We start from the raw sequence: 23,601 nt of genomic DNA, 5'->3' as shown, positions 1-23,601 counted from the left end.
CTGTTGTGATCTAAACTGGCCACACAAATTCACCAAAGTCCCAAACTAACATAATGACTGGTCTGTAGGTCACCTCCTCAACCATGTAAGCAACAGCAGCTGCAACAGAAGGGCTCAGCTGGAGAGCGACATTGAGAATATTCTTCAGAGAAACCCTCAATCTTTTATTTTGTTTCCTCACTTTGAAATTCACAGCACAGCTTATTTATATCTGATCATTTAAAATAACAAAAAGACTTCCTCTTGTGTCCTTTGTGAAGGTGTCTGCTTCTCGACTACATGCAGCCCAAACTGCATGGGTGTAGTTTCACAGAATCAAAATAAAATGCAATGACTGATTCATGGTTTCAGTTGGGGAATCTGTAGCTGTGACTCCAGCCTGTCTGATGAAGCCTCAGCAAAGTGAAACTTGGAGCTGGTCTGTTTACATGCCATGTTCCTGTCCATGAGTTTTCTTCAGCAAGCCAAGCTACTTCTTGGAAAGACAACCTGAACACACCTTAAACATCGTCGGAGTTACTACAAAGCAGCCTTCCTTGTTTTAAAAAACAGAATCACATTTAAACTTTGCCATGAGTCTGTAACCATGACACAAACAGCAGGAACACTGTTCCTGCACAGCAGCACACAGTGAAAGGCCTCTGTCCTTTTCATGTTTAACAACACATTTCTAATTTGCAGAAGATAACAAAACTGCCGTCATCCCTAAAGTTGCCATGCAAAACTCCAGTTATAAAGCCTGCAGGTCAAGTACAGAACCATTACAGCATCACTGATACAGTCTGTATGCAAACACAGGCTGTTAAATGCTGAGATATGTAGGAAAAACTGTAACAGGGAGTGTGCACAGACACACTTTGTAATCATGGTATCCAGCTGTGCAGGATGTAGTTAAACTTAAAGGTGTGTTATGTAAGGTGTGTTAGCTAGTCTCAAAATGAAGGCTGAGTTTAATGTCACAGCTTCTTATTCACACTGAAATGTGAGCTCTATTTTTGATGCAGAACTTTCACACTTTTACACACACACAACATGTGGGAAATAGCGCACTGTTACACTGATTCAATACAAAAAGCACCTGTTTGTCACCTGTGCAGCTTAATGCAGAACAACGCAACATCTCAGGCACAAATTCTAACCAACATATTGTGGCATGCAGAAAAGTGTCCATGTCATCTCGTCTTTATCCCCGAGTTCAGTAAACCAAACTTAGCACAAAAAGTAAGAGAAAAACAGAATTCACTTTCGCGTCCCATTTATGGATATAATTCACTTCATGTTTCATTCAGTTTATGTTCTAATTCTACTTCTTTGTCTTTGGCACATTTTCACATGAACATTTATAGTAAAATAATCCTATTTAATTCAAATACAGTGGAATTCTTACTTCTCCCTTTTAAAACTCTGGAGACAAGCCGAGGATGAGCCCCTCAACTCTGGACCTGGGCCCGCTGAAGGTTGCCAGGGATTGCAAGTGGACTTGGATCAGAGGCTAATTTTTCCCACAGAGATCGTAACAACTACTCTGCGACCAGACCTCGTCCTTTGGTCTAACTCCTCAAAACTCAGTCGTTGAGCTGACGGTAACATGGGAGGAAGCAATTGAGGAGGCATTTGAGCGTAAGAACCAGCGGTATGCCAACTTGGCAGCTGAGGCAGAGGACAGAGGCTGGAAGATCAAGGTGCGTCCAGTGGAGGTGGGGTGCAGGGGCTTTGTTGGCAGTACAACAGCAAAGCTGCTCTGAGAGATTGGGATCAAAGGACAGGCACAACGGCAGGCTGTAAGATAGATAAGATAAGTCTTTATTGTCATTGCACAGTCATACATAGTACAGTAGTACAATGAAACTGGAAAACTGTCCTACGTCGGCACTACATATAACAACACGACACGATATGACACATCACAACGCAACACAAACAACACAACACAGTATATTAACTTAGTAATAAAAAAAGAAGAAGAAGTGTATTGCACACTGTTATTATTGCACATTAATTATTATTGCACCTCGTTATAAATGTCCATCCATCCATTCGCTTCCGCTTATCCTGTTCAGGGTCGCGGGGGGCGCTGGAGCCTATCCCAGCTGTCATAGGGCGAGAGGCGGGGTACACCCTGGACAGGTCGCCAGTCTGTCGCAGGGCCAACACACAGGGACAGACAACCATTCACTCACACATTCACTCCTAGTGACAATTTGGATTATCCAATTAACCTATCCCCACAAGCTGCATGTCTTTGGACGGTGGGAGGAAGCCGGAGTACCCGGAGGGAACCCACGCAAACACGGGGAGAACATGCAAACTCCACACAGAAAGACCCCGGCCTGATGGTGGAGTTGAACTCAGGACCTTCTTGCTGTGCGGCAACAGTGCTAACCACCGTGCCACCGTGCTACCGTTATAAACATAAATATTATTATTGTTATTGTTTTAAACATTGTTACCTCCCCCCTAAAAAAGTCCAGGGAGGTAGCCAGTCAGGTCAGCTGTTAGCATTGATCAGGGCTGTTGTGAATTAGAGAACTAGCTAACACTGCTGAGAGGACCAGTCACTGGTTATGGCTAAAAAGGGCTGACATCACTTTGGCAGCTAAGGCAGTCAGCTAACCGCGAGACAATTACCATTTATTTGTATTTATTTTATGCAACTTCTTGCATTAAGTCATTTTAAAAGTCAGACATTTGGAGGTTAGTGGCTCCAGTCCAGCTCTACACACACACACACCTGGATACACCAAGGTCAGGCTCTGAGTGAGGCCTGTCACTATCATTATCACAATTATACTACACTATTATACTACTACTATATACTGGATCATAATAATGGATTGCATTTATATAGCAATTTTCAAGACCCTCAAAGCGCTTTACAATGCCACTATTCATTCACTCTCACACTCACACACTGGTGGAGGCAGCTACAGTTGTAGCCACAGCTGGGGCAGACTGACAGAAGCTGCCATATCGCCCATCGGCCCCTCTGACCATCACCAGTAGGCGGGAGGTGAAGTGTCTCGCCCAAGGACACAACGACCAGGACAGAGAGAGCTGTCGTCCCACATTTAACTTAAACATATTTATTTTTTTATTTGCACTCAAAATGAATCAATTTTCAGCAAAACCCAATAATTACAGTTCTGTGTTAAACAATTACAAAACTTTCAGATTCACACACACCACCACCAAACTCAGACATTAGAACAGTTGTTTCTACTACTCAAACTACATTTCTTATTTATATATTAATCAAACTAATTCTGATTTATATTTGACCAAAAATGCTTTATTATTAGGAAATAGAGAAAAGCATTTTTACTCACATAAGGCTGGATATTAAGACCTTTTAACCTCTCTGAGCTGTGTTGTGGAGGTGGCTAGTTGGAGGATTTCAATCTCTTTCTACTAATGCATAGCTTGGGAAACAAACAACAACGTGTGGGACTAATAAAGGTTATCTTATCTTATCTTATTGGAGAATTCATTAATGAAGCAGAACACGTGAAGTAGGCAGAATCTGGACTCATCATTGAGAATAACTTTCCCCCACATGTTCAGGTTCAGTGGACATGTTGCTGATATTGTCACGATATTCATGTTCGATGTTGAAATACCTGCAGCCCACATGCACCCCATCGAGGCAGGAGAATGCCCGATGGTAACAGAATATGACTAAGTGCAAAGTATTAACTTGACCTTCAAAATCCCCAGATCGCAGTTCAGTCTAGTCTGCAGGAAGAATGAGTCTGATCCACGAGGGCCCTGCCTATAAAAAAATCTGGATTTACAGGATCTGTAACACAGGGGACTCTCAGAAGTCTCGCAGAGTCGGGTCTCCCTGGGTCAGAGCTGTTTCAGCAGCCGGAGGAGCCACACAATTTTAGACGAGTAGTTTACAACTTTACAACAGTTTTATTCCAGAAGATGGCAACAGTGTTAAATCAATGGTTAAAACTGACTTATCCAAACATTTGTAATTTGGATCTATTTCTTCAATTAAAAAAAGGACAGTTTATTCAGATTGGAAGATGTAGCAAATAATAAACCCTTCATTTTACTTAACATCTCTTTACATTTTGTGTACTGCCTGTCTCATTCATTAATGTGTTGGTGAAACTGGTGATGAAGGTGTGTTTATTTGTTTTTAATGGTAGTAATTACTATCACTGGGAAAACTTTCCATTTCTTATTTTCTCAAAAACCTTTGAATTCAACACTTGATCTCACAATACCAAATACAACAGGAACTAAAATTCGACAATAAGGAAACTGGAAGTATGAAGTGAAGCACTCTGGAACATCGCTGCTGGGTGAAGCAGAACAAACACAGGCATGCGGAGTAAGAGTACAGTTCACATATGACCGTACGATGAAACGCTGAGCTGCTGACGGTGAGGACGTCACTGCCGTCATCAGTTGTCCTCACAGCCGGGACGCTTCCTGTAGTTTTTAGTCATCATATTCCTGAAGGAGGTGAACTGGCACCTGGACTCTTCTACCTTCTTTTCTTTTTGCACCTCTTTCTTTTCCTCTCCTTGACCCATAGCTCCACTCGTGTCCTTCTCTTCATCTTTTTGTCCTTTCTCAGTTTTGTCTAGATGTTCTTCTGTTTTCCTTCCTTCTGCCTCTTCGTCCTCCTCCTCCAGTAGGTGACTGAGATGCATTCCTGTCTCCTTTGCACTCACAAGAGAAAGCTGATCATTAGGTTGTTCCTTCGGCAGTTGCTTGGGTCTGAAGATCATCTTGTGCTGGAGGTCACAGGGGGAACTGCCTCTTGCCTCTTGCCCCAGGCTGGACAGGAACTGATAAGCCACCCTGCTATTTTCCTGATCGCTGCTCTCATTCACATCCTCCAGACTGTAATGTGTCCAGCGCTCAGGATGCACTAGGTAGTCTGGGACTAATCTCTTCTTTGGTGGTGTGGGACAGATGGATGACGGATGGCTTGTGTTTTGACTGTGAAGTGAGGATTCGTCTGCAACAGTGTTCTGATTTAGAGAGGAGAAAGTCTGCCTGCCAATACTGTCTAGGCAGTCAAAGATACTGTGGCTGCGGTCAGAGAAGGCTGAGGTACCTCCACTCAGACTGAATGAACTCTGAGATATGGGAATAGCTGCTGGTGCACACACATCATCATCATCATCATCATCATCATCATCACTGTGGTCTAGGTCTGGGTCAAATGGAGCTCTGCTGGGTTGTTGTTCAGGCTCAGATTCATCACTGGCTGACAGCTGGTCGCCATCGTCACTGTTTATCATATCACCGTGCTGTCTGACATGCTTCTGATCACACATCTTGACACCAACACTCTGACGAGAACCTGATGAGGGAGAAAGGAACAGAGCTGTGCTATAAATAACCATCATAAGGCCAACAAGGCTCAACTGTTGTTCCTCAAAGAACATTGCAAAATCCAAAAAAGCATTTCATGCTATTGTTTTGTAATTATATTTAAACTTGTTCTCTTGACGCTGCAGGGACTCCTGTTACAATGACAATAAGGATATACAGATTCTGGACGAGTCAAAACTGGATGCCAATACTTTGTGTTTTCCACAAACTCTCCAAGTTTTCAAACTGTTTCAATGTCTCTGAGCTTCTTTACTGGAATGCATCATTACAACGGTGGTAGAAAACCTACGATTGTACACTCGAGTCTGAAATCCAGCTGTGGCAGCCACAGCACACTACAAAAGAGGGGGTGAGAGGTGCACGACCGACTGAAGCACGTGACACAGGATGTGATGTCAAATTCAGCATGCAACACCCTCGACATGGCGATAATTATTAATAACAATATTTAAGTCATGCCACTAATACTGTAGAGTGAGCGTAGGCCATAATAATACACTGACCTTTATACTTAAGTGAGCACTCAAAGCGCTTTCTGCTGCAAGCCTCATTCAACCAATAACACACATTTCATGCAAGTGCTTCTGTTTACATTATAGAGGCTTCCTTCATACTGCCATCATTAGTATCATTCCCAGCTCTATCTGTCAATGAGCAGAGACACCACCCATCAATTAGTTTAAAAACAGGAATGTCTCAAAGAACTGGATGACCTCTAACTTTCTGCTTCCAAGTTCAGCTCAAACGGAGATTATTGTACTCGGCCCTAAAAATCTTGGGAATATCAAAGCTGATTCTTCCTCTGGAGAGCATTTCCTGCAGTAACACTGTGAGGAATCACGGAGTCATGTTTGACCAGGACATGTCTTTCTCGCCTTCAGTACTCAAGTTAAACATTGCAATCAGTGGCTGACAAAGTGACTGCTATACATCCTTCACTTATTCGGGTAAAGAGTGGCACTAACATAAATTCTTTTTAAAGAGAGATGCGGCCAAGAGGACAACAGAAACTGTAACCGTAACCGGTATAGCTCTGACTTACTTTATATAACCTTTTTGCAAACCCTGTTCTCCACAGCCTATCTAACAATAGAAGTAAATGTACTTCACGCTGGAAACACAAAGAAACATCGAAAATTACTTTGTGGCACAGCGCTGCGCGGATCTCCCGGGTTACTGATTCTGCGCAGTCCCGGCTCCTGTCCAGCTAGCTAGCACGCTAATGCTAAGTGCTGTTGCGCTGCAGAGCAGCGGTAAGAGAACTGCCGGGGATCATTCTCAAAAAACATTTCACCCTGTCAGTGGTTTACCTGACTGCTGGCGCTAACACCGACCCGGTAGTTTACAAGGACGCGTAAACATCGACTTCCTCTACGCTTGCGTCTCAGAAGCTGCTGCCCCCAGCGGCCACAAACTGTGGCTGCAAAAGGATCAGACGAGCCTCCCGCGAAAAGTCTACACAGAAAAGGCGCGTTTCACTCGGGAAGCATCCTGACATATACTATGCACCGTTTTATGTTTGGAAGGAGAGTGCGGTGGCTGCCTTTTGTTGACACGGAGAAAGCTTATGATATATCGTGGAATGTTTTTAATAAAATTAAAGGAGATAGGCATTAATAGTTCAATGTTTGTTTGTTTTTATATTTTTTACATGATCGGTGAATACAAGTAAGAACAGCACAAAGTGTTTCAGGGATTTGTTTTGTTTTCTGAGAATGGTTTCTCCCAGGGAAGTATAGAGAGTCCACATTCTGATCTATCATTATTACTGATAAGTTTGAACATTTGGAGAATGGATTGGGCTTTTCTGATGATGGCATAATCTGGAAGATTGGTAAAATGTAATGTTTGCTTTTAAAAAGATAAAAGAAGAATTTAATAATAATGAGGATCATCCATGTTAGGTATTTTAGTACCATGGGAGCATTTACTGGATATTGTTTTATAGTGACATTATGCAGGAAAACTCTGTCATTCAATAAGGCCCCTTTGTTTCAGTGTTTTTCTCTTTGACCCAAGAATTGATGTGTGAGAATCACAGGCTGGTACAAGGTTGAAATACCACAGAGATCACTCCCTCAGCTACATTAGTTTCTTAATCTTTTAGACGCCTGTTGAAGGCCAAATGGTTTGTTTCAGATTTCACTAATGTACGAACTCTTCGTTTTGTGCCTTGAAAATATGTCGCTGAGATAATCACAATTGTAGCTGAACTAATAAACTACACAAAGGATGCTTCTTCACCCATGGGCAGGAAGACGCTGCCTTATCTTGGTCTGTACTGGTTTAAACTGATAATCTGCTGTCTCATGAATTTTACCTTCTATATAAACTGTTGTACTTGTGAATAAAGTTGAGTCACTTTGGGAAGACAATCTAAAGCAGTCTCTGTTTTCTTGTTCTCCCAAGCTGCTCCCGAGCTCGTACTAACACGCTGAATGGCATGCTTGAATATTACTTGAGAATATATTTGACTGTGTTACAGACTAAGGGACATTCTCTGCTGATAGGTGAAGGTACATTCTCTGCTGATAGACGTCCACGCCTCGGAGGAAGCCGATCCACGGAGTAGGCCCTGGAAACAGTTTCCTTCAATCCATGTCAAGAGATTTTAAAACTACGTTGGGGAAAGGAAAAAGGATGCAATCAAGTCATTTTGGCTGCACAGTAGACAAGATTACAGGGATTAATGTTAAGGGTCTGAACGGGATGATGGGAAGGGCCAAATGTACCACTGTCCAGTTGACTGTCTGTCCTTTGCCAATAATTTCAATAATTTTATACTCGTTTTGATACTGCAGATTTTAAAGAAAGGACAATGGACTGTGATGGCTGATGTAGCCCAGAGCACTACAATTCATCTGTCTGAGGAAATGGTTGGCAAATGTTTGTCTATGATTGAGCCATATAAAGCATTTTGAAAGCTTGTTAAGCACAGTTGAAGGGGAACTTAGGATCTTGATCAAACTGTTTTGGTTTGTATTAAATACTTGAATAGTTCCTAGAATACGGAAGACTAGTGTAATTAAGAAATAATTAAGAAATAATTAAGCCACTTCTCAACAGGCCGGGTTCCAAAGCCCTTAGTGAGTTTTGTCCAGTGGCCCTGACCCCTGTGCTTAATGTATGGAGCAAGTGGTTAATAAATAGCTCACCTCTTCAAAAGTGGATCAGTGGGAAAAAGTCACAAAGGGCACAGGAGGTGCAATGTTGTTGATTTGACTTCTGCCTTCAATGCAATGAGGAAATACATTTTACTTCAGCGAGTATTTAACGTGTGTGTGTGTGGGGGGGGGGGGGGGGGGGAATAATAACCTCATTTGTTGATTTATCTTTGCAAAAGATAAGAGCTTGTCCCAAATGCACAGGCAAGAATGCACATCAAAAGAATCCATATAAAGAATCCTGCAATCCATGTTGCAGGAAAATGAACTTTTGTTTTCAAGAAGAGGCAGTATAACATTATTGTTCTTTACAAAATATGAGAGAACTGTTACATAATTTACAAAACAACAAATTGCAGCTGGACATAAAGATGTTTTGGACAAATTTCTAGTTCAGATGTTCTTTTTTGTTGAGTTAATAGAGAGAATATAGTTTATAATTTTATTATTATATATTATAAATATATGGCTTGATGTATACTCAATCATCCAGGAAAGGAAATCCCAAAGGGTTGATTCTGTGTGTCTGGATGGAGCATTTTCAGTGGGAAACACGTTTCATCACTCATCCAAGTGACTTCAGTCTCAGCTGACTGCAGGTTTCCCTATAACCGTATCAACAGCACATTTACACATTGACTGAAACTACCACTGGCAAACAATAGGGTGTGAGGTCAGTCCTAGATATATATGTAGAAAGTTAGTATACCATTCACACTTCACTCCAGTTGGTGGAGGTACTGCACCAAAACGTTGCTTGCTAACCGCCAATAAGAAGCCGAAGAAGTCCGCTCCAGTGTATATTAAAAACTCAGTGTTCAGTTCTTTTTTAATCAATTTAATCAAGGGACTCTGACACAGATAGTTGAGCATTGCTGAATTACTCTGAATTTATTTTTTTTAAAATGTGGCATTCGCAGAATAAGTTACAGATGTCATTCCCTCTTCACTCTTAAAAAATGGACAACCTATCTGTCTGGACCCTATAATGACATCAGTGTCCTCTTCATTAAAACAAAAATAATTGCAACATACAGTCTGTATCACCATATTTTTCAAAACAGAGGACACTTGACCCAGTTTTTAACATATTTAAACGATGCCTTCGTTTAAATATGTTAATTAAAAATGAAATTAAAAAATGGAATTAAATAATGGTACAGAAATAAGGCCTCATCTGTATAAGAAAAATACGACGGTACGAGGGAATTTTTTTTGCAGTTCGTCTGAAAAGCTGCAGTTGTGCTTTGGCATTTTTTAAACATCAATAGGCGCTGATGCACGCAGTCTGTCCCGTCTGTGAGCGCAGAACAACCACAAAGCTGCTGCTCAGGGATGAAGTCACACATACGAGTCCTCTGTGGGAAAATCCGGACATTTTCATTAGTCTCGAAAATCCCCCCGGTTTTTTGCTGTTTCACCATTACACTGACATTTCCCAGTGCTGATATGTAAAACCATTAAAATACAAAATCTTAAAATACAAAAATACAAAATCACCAGACCCGGCATGTGTGCAAAATTTCATGAGCATGTTTAGGCCCTCAAAAAGGCCCTTGTTTTTCCTGAATAATAATAAGAAGAAGAAGAAACGGAGCAGACACAATAGGGCCTTCGCACTCTCAGTGCTCGGGCCCTAATAATAATAATAATAATAATAATAATAATAATAATAATAATAATAATAATAATAATAATTATTATTATTATTATTATTATTATTATTATTATTATTATTATTATTATTATAAGAATCATCAGGGCGGACGCTACTCGACACGTCTGCACTAGGGGGCGGACCATCCCGCAGCTGCCCTGTTGTGATTGGTTGAGACACTCCAAACCGGGATATTTTGAAAACAGGGTGGCTGCTGCTAGTTTTGTGACTGTTTTCCGAAGAGACGTTAGTGGCTTTCAGCCTAAACGTGCAGAAGAAAAGATTTTACAAGTTCTTTATGGAGCAGGATTCGCGGGATGCTGCGTGTCCGGGGAACGACGCGTCAGACGTGGTCGTGGTTAATCTGGACTTGGGTAACGGAGACACGGACAACGGCCCGGCCGGTAAAGGCTACGGCGGGGCGGATATAAATCGAGGTGAGGTCAGCAGCAGTGATCATCCACGTCCGCGTTGTAATCTTTTAAAACAGGAACCAGCTTGTAGGTTTCCTGCCGTGCATTTGACTGCTCTAGCACTGCTTAACTGACCCATGTGTGCTAATGACAGCGCATATGTGTTTGTAGCAGGCCTGTCACGTTAACGCTGTTAGCTTTCATGTTTCGCTCACGCGACGCGTCTACGCAGACGGTTCTGCAACAGTGATGCAGATAAACGTGCACACATCGTGCTGTAGGCTGAACCTTCAACACTACTGTGGCACTAAGCTATGCTTACATTTTGAATGGCTCTTTCAGCCCTCTGTGCAAATGTACCACATGCTAGTATACGCTCCAGCTGTTAGGTGTCGCAGATTAAGTGGTAACGCTCAAACAGATGTGTGGTAGACTTGCTTTTCAGGAGTCCCTACAAACCAGGAAATAAACGCTGAATATTTCATTTATGAGGTTAATTTAAACACAGTCCGTCAGTCTTATTGCTTTTGACCAGTAAAATAGTCCATGTGAACAAAGATTTTCCTCCATGGTGTTTCCGTCTTTAACAGCCTTGTTTAAAAACGAGGAGGAGAAGAAAGATGAAGATGGCAGTGATGACGACAGTGGAACATACTACTATAACACTGAAGCGTCGGGGACTGGGCTGCAGAGACGTGAGCCACCTTCGGGAGGAAGTTCAAGTCTTCCTGACACGTTCCAGACCAGCCACCTGTTGTTCTACGAGAGGTTCAAGGCCTACCAGGACTACATGCTCGGTAACCAACGTCTGCTAATATTAATAATCGTAACCCTGAGAAATTAGACTGCTGATCTCAGTCCTTGTGTTCTTGTGTGTGTAGGAGACTGTAAGCCTTCAGAGGTGAAGGACTTCACAGCAGACTACCTGGAGAAAACGGTGGAGCCATGTGACTGGTTGGCTCTTTGGTCTACTGATATCTTTGATGTTCTGGTGGAGGTAACGTAATGCTTTCATTAACCTGTGATCACACAGTCTAGTCATAACGACGCTGTAAGGACTGCTTTCCATCCCTCTCTGATGACACGTGTGAAAGCGGAGTCTGCAGGGTGATGGCTGTAGCTGTGTACTCCACTCTGCATCATGTTTAGCTGCGTGCAGCAGTGCAACAAGTGCAAACAAAAACCATCTCAGCTTTGTCAGCTTTATCAAACACCGATTGCATCTTGAACTTGTGACAGGAATGATGTTTGTGGCTCACACTGACTTGATGTCATTCATGACAGAATGTAGGCCAGCGAGTCCTTTACAGCAATTTAAATGCCTACAAACGATGCTGGCTGCCGTTCAGCTGTAGTGGTTGTAGGCTGTCAGTGCGCCGTCTACCTCAGCTGTCAAAATGTCTGTTGTCCACATCATTTACTCTGGAGGGAAGTGTAAGTGTGAAAGGAGTCGAGATGCGTGGATCAGTCACTTTTGGCTCATGACAGAGATGTTGAGGATATTCTGAACTTTTCTGTCACTAAGTCTTGCCTGTTTTATTTTTGTGCAGTCTCTGTTAGGAGAAAAGTTGCTTAAAGTGGATCCAACGTTGCCAGACTCTGACATTTAGTGAAAAAACTTTTATATTGTTTAAGAATGTAATCTAAGTGTTTATCAGAGGGAAAGTGTGATTTGTAGGACACTAGAGCCTGACATGCTGGCATGATGTTAGCTTATGACCAGCTGGTCTTTATCTGGCTTGTAGTCAGCTGTCCTGAGACAGAAGGGCCAGATGTGTAATCTGCTGTGACAATTTCAGGAATAAACAAGCATGTTCATACATTGTCAAAGGAGCTTGCAAAGAAAAGCGTCTGGACTTCTTTAAGTTGCTTGAAGACGTTTCACCTCTCATCCGAGAAGCTTCTTCAGTTCTAAGGTCAAATGGTGGAGAGTCCCAGATTTAAACCCAGTGGGAGTGACCCCCCACAGAGGGACAAAAGGACCCCCTGATGATCCTCTAATCACATGAGCCACGGTGTGAAAGAGGGATTGGGTCACAATCAGCCAGAGTTTCGGGTGAGCTCATTGTGAAACCTGGCCCCACCCTATCATGTGATGTCCTGAGGTCAGATGGCCCTCACACCCACTCAGGGTGGGTCCTTGGTCCCTCTGTGGGGGGTCACTCCCACTAGGTTTATATCTGGGACTCTCCACCATTTGACCTTAGAACTGAAGAAGCTTCTCGGATGAGAGGTGAAACGTCTTCAAGTAACTTAAAGAAGTCCAGACGCTTTCCTTTGCAAGCTCCTGAGGCTACGATGACCTGGATGACTGAGAACCTTCACAGACACATGTTTATGCAAGTTTTTCTGTGTTGGAGCCCTGACTTCAGTTCAGGAGACAAGGCATGAGGTGAGGAGGAGGGGCAGAAGACAGAGGCCAGTGGTGAAGTCATGTAGGTTGAGAGTTAGGCATTTGTCATCTTTAAATTTAAAAAGTACGTATCTGGCGAGTCTCCAGTGACATACAGAGGTCCAACCTGAGCGCTGGATTCGAGGTGGCGGGCCAACATAGCCTGTGCTCCAACATTGCTCCTGTGAACTCTTAATGGATAAACGTTTTTAAGAACACATCAATTTGTTAGGAAATGTTATTGCACACTAATCAATGTATATTTATGAGTGCAGCAATCTTTTTTACTAAAAACATTACTTTCTCTACCTTTTTAAAATTTCTTTAGTTTTTCTGAAAGTGCTCAGTGGTTATTTTATAGTTTGGAAACACCACCCACAGTGCTATAGTGTTAGCTACACTATGTCACAACTATAGTGCACTGTAACGCTGTTGATGCCATCAGTGACTGTAGCTCACTGGAAAAGGACCAAAGAGGGGGCTGCACAGTGTCTGCTGCCTTTACAGAATGTAAATGCACATAATCAAAGGCGCAGCAAACAAACGTGCGTGCTAATGTAGAGCTTGGAGGACGTTGGTTTGTAATCCTTGGGTTGTGGCTGCTGGTGGTTTCAGGTGCGAGACGTGGAAGTGAAGGACCTGAAGGCACGTGTGAGGCTGGTGCTGCCTCTGCAGTGTGATACCAGAGGCGTTGAGCTCCATGAAGAGGCCATGACGTCTCTCCTGGAGGCCACTCAGCACAAAGTGCCCCTGCAGGAGCTGCAGGTGGTCTACGAGGAGTCTGGGGACATTGATCAGACTGCCCTTGCCCTTGAGCATGTAAGGTAGGACTTGGAGGCCACGGGGAGATTACATGTTGTTGTTTTGCCCTGACGTATATGTGACATCCTTTCCTTTCATCTGCAGGTTTTTCTATAAACACATCTGGAGGGAGTGGGATGAGGAAGAGGAGGATGATGACTTTGACTACTTTGTCCGCTGTGTGGAACCCCGGATACGACTGTGAGCACTCTAGGATGATCCTATATTAAGAAGTGTTGGTTTGTGCCCGTAGCCCTGACTAAAACATGTCTTATCGTAGCTACTACGACATGTTGGAGGACAGAGTCCCAGCAGGCCTGGTGGCAGAGTACCAGTCCTTACTGGAGAAGTGTTCCAAGTGCTTCCAGCAGTTCTCCGCGTTGCGCAGTGGCCTCAGTGCCGACTCGGACTCGGAGCTCGACAACGTGTCCATGGTAGAGGGCCTGAAGCTCTGTGACCAGCTGGAGAGCTTCAAACGCAAGCTGCGCATCATTGAGAACCCCCTGCTGAGGTAGTGTGCATCAGGGCTGGGCATCGTCACTGATTTCTAGAATCGATTCGATTCAGTTCGATTTGAATCTGGGAAAATTGCCTCAGACAGTCAGAAATATTATAATTCAGATCAGTACATTTCCATATTTCTGTATCAATAAAAAGGAAACTGACACACGCAAGACTTTATCAAAGGTGTGAGCATCACAGCAGAGGCCTTTGTGTCAAAGTAGCTGAGCATAAAACACAGAAAAACATGAAGGAGATTTTCCTGTTCTGGATTTCATAAAAACATTCTGCAGTAGATCAAAAACGAAAGAAAACCATTAATCAACATATGAACGTTAGCTCTGACGTTACAGCGGTTTTATTAGAGATACGGCTAACAGGCATTTTGTATAATTTTAAAGAGTTTAAATTTGTTCAGTAAGTAAGTTATTATTAATCCTTTATTTATCCAGGTAAAAAATCTCATTGAGATTAAAAATCTCATTTCCAAGAGAGTAAAGGGGAAAAAAACAGCGTCCGACAGGCTGTAAACAACGGTAGACTTGTGTGTAACAAGCAAGCGAATAATGCAGAAAAGGTGAAGAGGTGAAGCGTAGTTTGGAGAGAGATCAAACTAACAGCGCAAAAAGGGCGTGAACACAAAGCGCCGACCCGCCGACGGATCAGAAACGGCGAGCTGTCCGCTTTCAGCCCCGACCGTGTCCGTGCTGTCGGGTGAGAAAGTCACATCTCACTGATTCTGATCCGTCGGCGGGTCGGCGCTGTGTGTTCACGTCTCTGTGCAGAAGCCGTGTTCCTGCTCTCATTACTGTCTTAGCTGTTTGGTGGTTGTTGAAATTTTGAGGTTTAACCAGAGATTCTGGCATTTCGGGCAAAATAAATTTATATTAAAAAATCAATTCAGGATTTTAATGAATCGATTTCACGTTATCCAAGCCAGAATCGATTTTAATCGATTATTAAAACCCTCGTGTGCATGTCCTTCATTGTTCCTTCTCACGCCCAGTGTTCTACACCCCTCCTCTCATGTAGATACGTGCTGGCCTATAAAGGAAATACGAGGCAGCAGTGTGTGCAGAGCAGAGGACCTCGAGCATCAGGCGCAAAGGTGGTTCATGTGGTTACTGCGTCCTGCAGCACCGTCCAGCTGCAGTCTCTGCTTAGTGCCAGACTCATTCCTCTATGCTCATCTGAAGACACTGAAATTCAGGTCAGTTGCACAGAAGCATAGCTGCGTGTCCAAAGATCACGTCAGCGAATACATTTGGAGTTTGGACCGGATTGTTTCTTCTTCTTTTCTACTCTACCTGAACTCAAAGCGCTTTTTACAACATGCCTCACACCCACAAGCACTTCTTTCTATCCGTTCTTTCCTTCTTTTTAACGTTCACACTCCGATTGATGCATCAGAGAACAACTTGGGGTTAGTACCTTGCTTAAAGGTATTTGGCATGCAGACTGGAGCAGACGGGGATTGAACCACCAACCTTCCAGTTAGCAGATGACATGCTCAAACCCCTGAGCTACAGCCACCCAAACCTTCACCTTAACCCCTCGCACTGACAGCATTCATGCTCTATTACACAGCAAATTTTAATGTTGTTGTCTTGTAACCATAGTGAGGCGACTGTAAGCTGCTAATGGTGACTGTGTCATGTACGTAGTTCCACAGAGAGCCGGTATCAGCTGTGGATTCGTGCTATCAGGGCGATTTGGTGATTGTTCTCCCAGGAATGTACAGTGTCAGCAGCTCCATCTTCATACCAGACTCCATCACCATAGAAGGTAGGACACTCACGCCATGCTTGTGTAGAAGTGATGCTAATACATGGAAACCAAAGATGTCAATTCAGATGTTTTATGCATGATGTGCCGTTCCTCTTGAAGAGCCCTGTTTGTGTGTCCATCAAATTAAGAAGTACATGCAAGCTCGCCATGGTTGAAATGAAGGGGCCACTATGTTTTACGCAAACGTTGGTTATAAGTTATTAACCTGGGAGCTTCACAGTGCACTTCATAGTTGTATGTACAGGTAGACTGATCTGTGATGGTCACATGCAGCTACACTTCAGGACCCCTCGAACATTGACACCATCAGCGGAGCTCCTGAGCTGCAGCTGAGCCCAAACGTTCGCAGGTTGATATATTACAAAAAAAGACAGCACATACGCTGGTGCTGTGATATCATATCACCTGTGATAGCACTCGTACATTAATACAAACATTATTATTGCTATAGCAACACCATTCAGGGAGACGAGATGGACATCAGTTATGAAGGTGCTGACGTGGAGCCGGGTGTAAATGCCTGCACCTGCTGACACGTCTGAGGGTGGATCGCACACATTTCCATCTTTGTCACATTTTCTTCATCCTGAATGCCGCGGTCTGTTTGCCAACTCAGCTGAGATCTCCTCTGATCGTGGTTACAGTTACATGCAGCCACCATTGAATGGAAAGTGTGTGAAATGCAGAGCCCCTTTGTGTGGTTTCAGGGGCTTCTTTAACTGTGTGTGTGTGTGTGTGTGTGTGTGTGTGTGTGTGTGTGTGTGTGTGTGTGTGTGTGTGTGTGTGTGTGTGTGTGTGTGTGTGTGTGTGTGTGTGTGTGTGTGTGTGTGTGTGTGTGTGTGTGTGTGTGTGTGTGTGTGTGTGTGTGTGTGTGTGTGTGTGTGTGTGTGTGTGTGTGTGTGTGTGTCAGGCTTTGGGTTTCCTGATGAAGTGGTGATTGAGAAGAAAAGCAAAGGTAACTCATTTGTGGAGTCTACAGGCGCTGATGTCAGACTCTCCAACATCAAGTTCATCCAGCATGATGCCATTGAAGGCATTCTGTGTGAGTATTACGTGCTCTGAGCTGCCATCACACTAACGCATTGTGTCATATTCAAACAGGCAGGGACGCAGGAGCTAACCTTTACTCTTTAAAAACCCAGCCGCAAACACTAAGACAAGTGCAGACGTAGGCTGATTACTTCATTTTGGGTGTTGTAGCTTTCCTGAACAAAGTGTCAGATCAGAAGAACAGTAAATGGTAAATGGCCTGTATTTGTATAGCGCTTTACTAGTCCCTAAGGACCCCAAAGCGCTTCACACTACATTCAGTCATTCACACACTGGTGATGGCAGCTACATTGTAGCCACAGCCACCCTGGGGCGCACTGACAGAGGCGAGGCTGCCGGACACTGGCGCCATCGGGCCCTCTGACCACCACCAGTAGGCAACGGGTGAAGTGTCTTGCCCAAGGACACAACGACCGGGACTGTCGGAGCCGGGGCTCAAACCGGCAACCATCCGATTACAAGACGAACGCCCAACTCTTGAGCCACGCCCAGTATTCTGTATAACTTTCAAACGCACACCTTAAACAGATAATTCTGAGGAAATGATATCTCGCTAATTTAGAAGATCATCATTTAGCCCGGAAAGCCAGTTTGCTGCGTTATAAAAAAAGCTCTCCTTAAAGCTACAACATCTGACTGATTTTCATGACTAATTGAAGAAAATATAAGCAGCCCTAGGTTTGTCTCTAGCACTGTAGCCAGGCTGACAAAAAGTCTGTACCACAGGCCTTCAGGCTGGCAGTAGTTAAACCGTTACTTCACTCAAGCCATCACCTGACCCGGCGGTCTTAGCTAATTATAGGCCAATCTCCAACCTTCCTTTATATCAAACATCCTTGAAAGAGTAGTTGTCAAACGGCTAACAGATCATCTGCAGAGGCTTATTTGAAGAGTTTCAGTCAGGTTTCAGAGCTCATCACAGCACAGAAACAGCTTTAGTGAAGGTTACAAATGATCTTCTTATGGCCTCTGACAGTGGACTCATCTCTGTGCTTGTCCTGCTAGACCTCAGTGCAGCGTTCGATACTGCCGTGTGTGTGTATATATGTATAAAAGCTGCTGCTGGTAATCAGAAGTATAAGAATATTTTGTAGATATTTCTGTATATTTTTGAATTGTGGTGTAGGACGAAGAAGAAAATAATCCTATAAAAGTAACAACAACTTAAAACAAAAACTATCATTACTGTTTAATTTTAGCTTGTTAATTTTCACAAATACTGTAAAGGTGTTTAAAAATAAGCAACTTTTGATGTTTTCAGTTTAGTGAGGAAAAATCCAGTCTGTCTTCAGCTTGAACAAGTGTATTGAAATCTGGCTGAATGTCTAAGGTGGCTATTCAAAGTACAGCTAAGAGGTGATCATCAGTGACAGAGGATCTGGATTTGTTGAACTTCATCACTGAGAATGTGTGTTCACATACGTAGGTAGATCCTAAGTGGAGTAGAATTCTCTGGGCTTGTGTGGAAAGTCTTTGAGTGGAGAGTGAAACTCGGGCAGTGGGACTGACCTAAACTGCTCTGCCAGTAGTGTGTCAGACTAGGGAGAAGAAACTGTGTGCATTTCACTCTTGGCTGTGTTGAAGTCTTGAAATTGGCTTGAAAACTCACCATGCAGTGCTTCCAACATGGATGAGTACCTGTGGAGGTGATCAGCTGGTGGTGTGGCTTCCTTGAGTGTTGGCACGTGAGTGAGAATATTGTCCCACATTTGGCTTAAGAGAAGCTGCAACTTTCTCTTGAAAGCCCTCACTGCTCTGTACGTTGCATGCACAAAAAGGCCCTTGCTTTGCAGTTTTCCCACACCGAGCCTCCTGACAGCTGTGTGGTAGCTTACGTTTTCCTCCAAAAGTGCAACAAACTGTCTGTGATTCAGTGCTCTGCTCTGATGAAGTCCAACATTTTTAGCTGTCAGACTTGGTCAACCATCTGTTCTCACACCTATCGCTTTGTCCCATTTCACGCCCAGCTTCTCCAAGCATGCATTTACCTTTGTGAAGAAATGACTCCCTGTCCCTTTCATTGACTGCATGGCTGCCAGCTCCTCCGTGATTTTGAAGTCTGCAGTGATCCCACGTAAAAAGACGAGTAGCTGGGCAGTGTCACGTACACCGCAGCTCTCATCCACAGCCTGGGAAAAGTAGTCAAAGTCAAACATGACCGAGGGGGCCAGGGGTAGCTGGCATCACCTGACGCTGTGCAGACAGAAGCAGATAATACGTCGAGGGTTTTCAAAATAAAAGCAACACAGTTGTATTGCATGCACAGCATAAACACTTGTTAATTTGTGCTTACAACATACCGTATGTGGCCCGTGTAAAATGCCCAGGTCTGTTTTAGGTCGTGTGGTCAGTTGGACTGGAGGTTGTGTTTATCTTAGGTGCATGGTGTTGTGTTGAGGTGTGTAGTAATGATGCCTTTCTTCTCGTTCCGGTTTGACTGCCAGGTGTGCGTCAGGGGACTCTGAATATGGAGAACTGTGTGCTACAGTGTGAGACCACTGGAGTCATCGTGAGAACATCTGCCCGTCTCACCATGAACATGTGCGACCTGTATGGCTCCAAGGTGAGACCTGAACTCCACCCATCACATGGTTTTCTGGAAACAAAAGATATGGCCAGTTCCTCCATGCTGTGAAGTAGGGCTGCCACGATTAGTCGACTAGTCACGATTACGTCGACTATCAAAATCGTCGACGACTGATTTAATAGTCGACGCGTCGTTTGAAGCTTTGTTAGATCCCAAAAGACGCAGGAATAAGTAGCAGGATTTAAGAGTGTAATAACGGACTGAAACAGAAGATGGCAGCACAGCATGTACAAGGATGCCAGCTGCCGTTAAACCCCGAAGAAGAAGAAGAAGCTGTGTCCCAGAATTCATAGCGCAGCTCAGTTTCCAACAATGGCGGCAGCTAGTTAGTTTTAACTTTACTCTTATTATTCTTTCTGGGTCACAAAATAAACGTTTAACATATTTTCAGGCGAGAATGTAGCTGTGTAAACCTCAAATATCTGCTCAGTTTATCAGGACACCACATATTTTCAAAAGCGCTCCGACGTTTTCGGAGACGTCTGTTACCCACTAGCTCGTTAGCGAGCCGGGGGCTAGGTCACTAGAGCCGTGAGAACACCGGACTCTGGGCAAATCGTTTGCAAACCCACCGCCGTCTTTCACTACTCAGGTTAAACATGATATATGAGTCACTTAGATAACTTAAACATGTTATTGTTTTGCTTTTTTCAGTATTTTATTTGTTCCTGAGTAAATCAGTTTGTCTGAGATTAAAGTTATAGTTTTTACACAGCTGAATAAACATCAAGCAGACAGCTGATTATCAGAAGTGTGAGATGCTCGAGAATTTACTCCGGTGTCCTGTTATATTTTAGATAGAAGGAGTTTATTAAACTTCACCGAAACAATCTGCAAATTTCATTAAAATTTAATAAACTATCATCTTGTCTTTATTAGCACAGACCTTAAACACTTAAAGCTGTAAGCTAGTGATAGTTATATAAGAGCAGATGCTGCTGGTGCAATAAGCTGTAGTTTTACGTCCAATGGATGATCTGATTAGTCGACTAATCGCAGAAATAATCGGTGACTAGTCGACTATCAAAATAATTATTTGTGGCGGCCCTACTGTGAAGTATGTGTTACACTGGAAACTATGCTGACCTGCCAGCTAATGACCTGACACAAGATCAGTAAAGCTTTGTGTAAAAAAACAAAACAACCCTATGTCCCAGTGTTCTTGTTGTGTGTGACGGTTCTCTGATCAGCTGACTGGTTATGCTGCTCCTTGTCTGTGTGCAGGGGGCAGGTGTGGAGATTTACCCCGGCAGCGTTTGCAGTCTTGTTGGTAACGGCATCCATCATTGTAAGGATGGGATCCTCATCAAGGTGAGATGAGATTCATCTTGCCAATATTCATATTTCTGCCAACTCCATCGTCCTGACTTTGTAAAGCTGTTATCACTGATGCTGTATTGTTAGTAGGCCTTTTACCCCCATTGTGGACACAGTAGTGCTTGTGCTTTGAGTGGCAGTGATGCAGTGGTTAGCACTGCTGCATTGCAACAAACAGGCTGCAGGTGTGATGCCCAGCATGTGCGTGTGCGTGTAGGACTTTGCTGATCAGATGGATGCAATGCCTTCCATCACCATGGAGAACAATGTGATCCACAACAATGAAGGCTATGGGGTGATTCTGGTGAAACCCAACAGTGGGGAAGAGCCCAGCATCCCTGTGGGCAGAAGTGAAGGTGGGTAAGGTGGTAATGTGAGGCAGCTTTGATAGCCCAGTGCACAATCTATAATCAGCTGCCCCTTTCCTCGCAGAGCACCCTGATGCACACATACAAGAGGAAAAGCAGGGAGGATCTTTAGACCATCACTTGATCTCCACCTCATTTTCAACACCACCTGTCAGCACCACGTCCAGCAGCAGCCCCTCGCTACCTCTTTTGGCTGGGTCTGCTAAGAACAGCTCAGACGGTGATGCGGCTGCGTCTACAGGCAGGAAGTGGCAGTTTAGCCGTCAGCTAAGCAGGAACGTGGAGATGTCCAGCCAAGCTGTTGAGGATCTGAAAGACCACCAAATCTTTGTGTCCTTTCAAGGAAACCAGTTCAAGCGCAACGGCATGGGCGATTTTGGCACCTTCTGCTACTAACACTGTGACCTAACGTTACCCCTCGGCATTTCTGCCCAGTGTGTATGATGACACTAATCTTTTTGCCATAAAATAAATGTTGCAGGAATGTGTTGTTCTGATTCACGTGTGTGGAGCTGTGCACAGGCAGGTCTAAATATCAGCTCTGATGTTAACGTCCAGTGGCTGTGGATCAACCCTTCCTGTGGAATTTGCACAAATTCTTTTATCCGTTTTATTCCTCTGAGCTTTTTAAAAAAGAATTTAAATCCACGTTTGGTTTCTGTTTTATTCTGAGGTGGTGGCTTGCAGAGTGCTGAGGTTCACACAGATGCTTTTTAGAACAATGAGTTCAGATTTTTCAGACGTGTATGACAAAGTTAACAGTTTAGAAAAGTTTTATTTGCCATGTTCTGAAAACAGAATAAAAATTAACTCTACAGTTTAATATTTAGAAAGAACCAAGTGTGGTTGATGATGCATTTTGTGAAATGGATGAATAAAATACATTTTAAAGTCATATTTCCATCCTCTTCTGTCTGGATGTGCACCTCACCTGGGACAAAGAACACATGTCGGACGGGTCTTTGCTGGCAAACTTGTGTGGCCGTCCTTGACCAGTTCTGTGCAATTCCATTAATGAAGAACAAAAACAAAACGTACAACTCCTTTTTAAATACCATGGTTTATGTAGTTAGGTCCTTATATATGTTTAGACACTGACGGGGGGGGGGGGGGTTAACCTCTTTACTGAAACACTCCAAATATAGTTACATAATTATAGTTACATAACAGACATGTTTTTGAGTCTCAGCTTTCAGTGTATTCTTTCAGGATATGTTCTGTCATCGATGTCATAAAAGAGCTGGAGCTGATGTGAGGTGTGGTGCTTTCATGTGACAAATTTTGCTGTGAACAGGCAACAAGAGGTCAAAGTAGATCTCCATGCAGGTGAAACAAGCCATCTGTTATGTTGCGGGTAAGATTGACCCAGAACAGAAGTGATGTCACATGTCATCTGCATCACTACAGAAAACGGAAAAAAAATTAAAATTATAAAAGAAAATAGTAAAATAATCAATGCCAGTGTTTCTGACACTTTTAAATGAGTAAACATGCCCAGGGAACATAATTGGTGTTCCTTGAAACCAACATAACAGAGAAAGTCAGAGTGCTGGTGAACATCCACAGGAGACAGCAGTGGTAGATGATCATTTCCATGGTCAAGAGAAACCCCTTGACAACAACCAAGTGAACAAAACTCTCCAGGAGGAATAACAATATCCAAGTGTACCATAAAGACAAGACTTCCAGCTCTGGAAAAACATCCTTTGGCAGATGAAGACAAGATCAATCTACCAGAGTGATGGTGTGGAAAACCTCATGATCCAGAACATGCCACAGCCCCTTTAAACACAGTTCAGGCAGTGTGATGGCTTGGGCATGCATGGTAGTGAGTGGCACTGGCACACTGGTGTTTATTGATAATGTGACAGAATTCTGAGGCGTCGATTGCCTGATCTTCACTTATTGAAAGGAAAGGCCCACAAAAGAGCAACTGGAACTGCAGTAAAGGCCTGGCAGAGCACAAAAGAGGACACCCAGCATCTGCTGATGTCCATGAATCAAAAACTTCAAGGGTTTTCTACCAAGTATTAGAAATTTCCATTTTCTGTCATATAATTTGTCCGATTACTTTTGAGCGCCTAAAACGAAGCGATTGGGTTACAAAGAAATGTTTTAGCTCCACAATTTAAAATTCATCATGTACAGAACCCAAATTAGAAAAATGTCCGTCTAAATATTTCTGGACCCAACTGTATTTACAGC

The 23,601-nt window shown here is 43.3% G+C and overlaps 2 protein-coding genes across 5 annotated transcripts; one reads left to right on the top strand and one right to left on the bottom strand.

The window, feature by feature from the left end:
* Positions 1-3,895: 3,895 nt before the first annotated feature.
* On the bottom strand, positions 3,896-6,807 carry tssc4 (tumor suppressing subtransferable candidate 4). Of its 3 annotated transcripts, none has more exons than XM_026158591.2 (2): positions 6,669-6,807; positions 3,896-5,326 (listed from the first exon to the last, which is right to left on the bottom strand). In XM_026158591.2, exon 2 carries the CDS (start codon positions 5,298-5,300, stop codon positions 4,416-4,418), a length of 885 nt encoding a protein of 294 aa, XP_026014376.2. In that variant the 5' UTR covers positions 5,301-5,326; positions 6,669-6,807; the 3' UTR covers positions 3,896-4,415. The 3 variants fall into 3 exon arrangements, with proteins under 3 accessions (XP_026014376.2, XP_026014461.2, XP_026014547.2); XM_026158676.2 differs by having other exon boundaries at positions 6,500-6,721; XM_026158762.2 differs by lacking the exon at positions 6,669-6,807 and adding an exon at positions 6,401-6,662.
* Positions 6,808-10,348: 3,541 nt separating this feature from the next.
* shcbp1 (SHC SH2-domain binding protein 1) lies at positions 10,349-22,291 on the top strand. Of its 2 annotated transcripts, XM_026157894.2 has the most exons (13): positions 10,349-10,616; positions 11,183-11,389; positions 11,474-11,589; positions 13,600-13,808; positions 13,891-13,986; positions 14,066-14,296; positions 15,319-15,496; positions 15,951-16,071; positions 16,985-17,116; positions 19,569-19,687; positions 20,936-21,022; positions 21,246-21,384; positions 21,461-22,291. In XM_026157894.2, exons 1-13 carry the CDS (start codon positions 10,478-10,480, stop codon positions 21,790-21,792), a joined length of 2,106 nt encoding a protein of 701 aa, XP_026013679.2. In that variant the 5' UTR covers positions 10,349-10,477; the 3' UTR covers positions 21,793-22,291. The 2 variants fall into 2 exon arrangements, with proteins under 2 accessions (XP_026013679.2, XP_080164042.1); XM_080307916.1 differs by lacking the exon at positions 16,985-17,116.
* Positions 22,292-23,601: the final 1,310 nt, after the last annotated feature.

Source organism: Astatotilapia calliptera, chromosome 1 (assembly GCF_964374335.1).
Source record: "Astatotilapia calliptera chromosome 1, fAstCal68.1, whole genome shotgun sequence".
Taxonomy (NCBI): domain Eukaryota; kingdom Metazoa; phylum Chordata; class Actinopteri; order Cichliformes; family Cichlidae; genus Astatotilapia; species Astatotilapia calliptera.
This window is presented reverse-complemented; position numbering and strand designations above follow the sequence as displayed.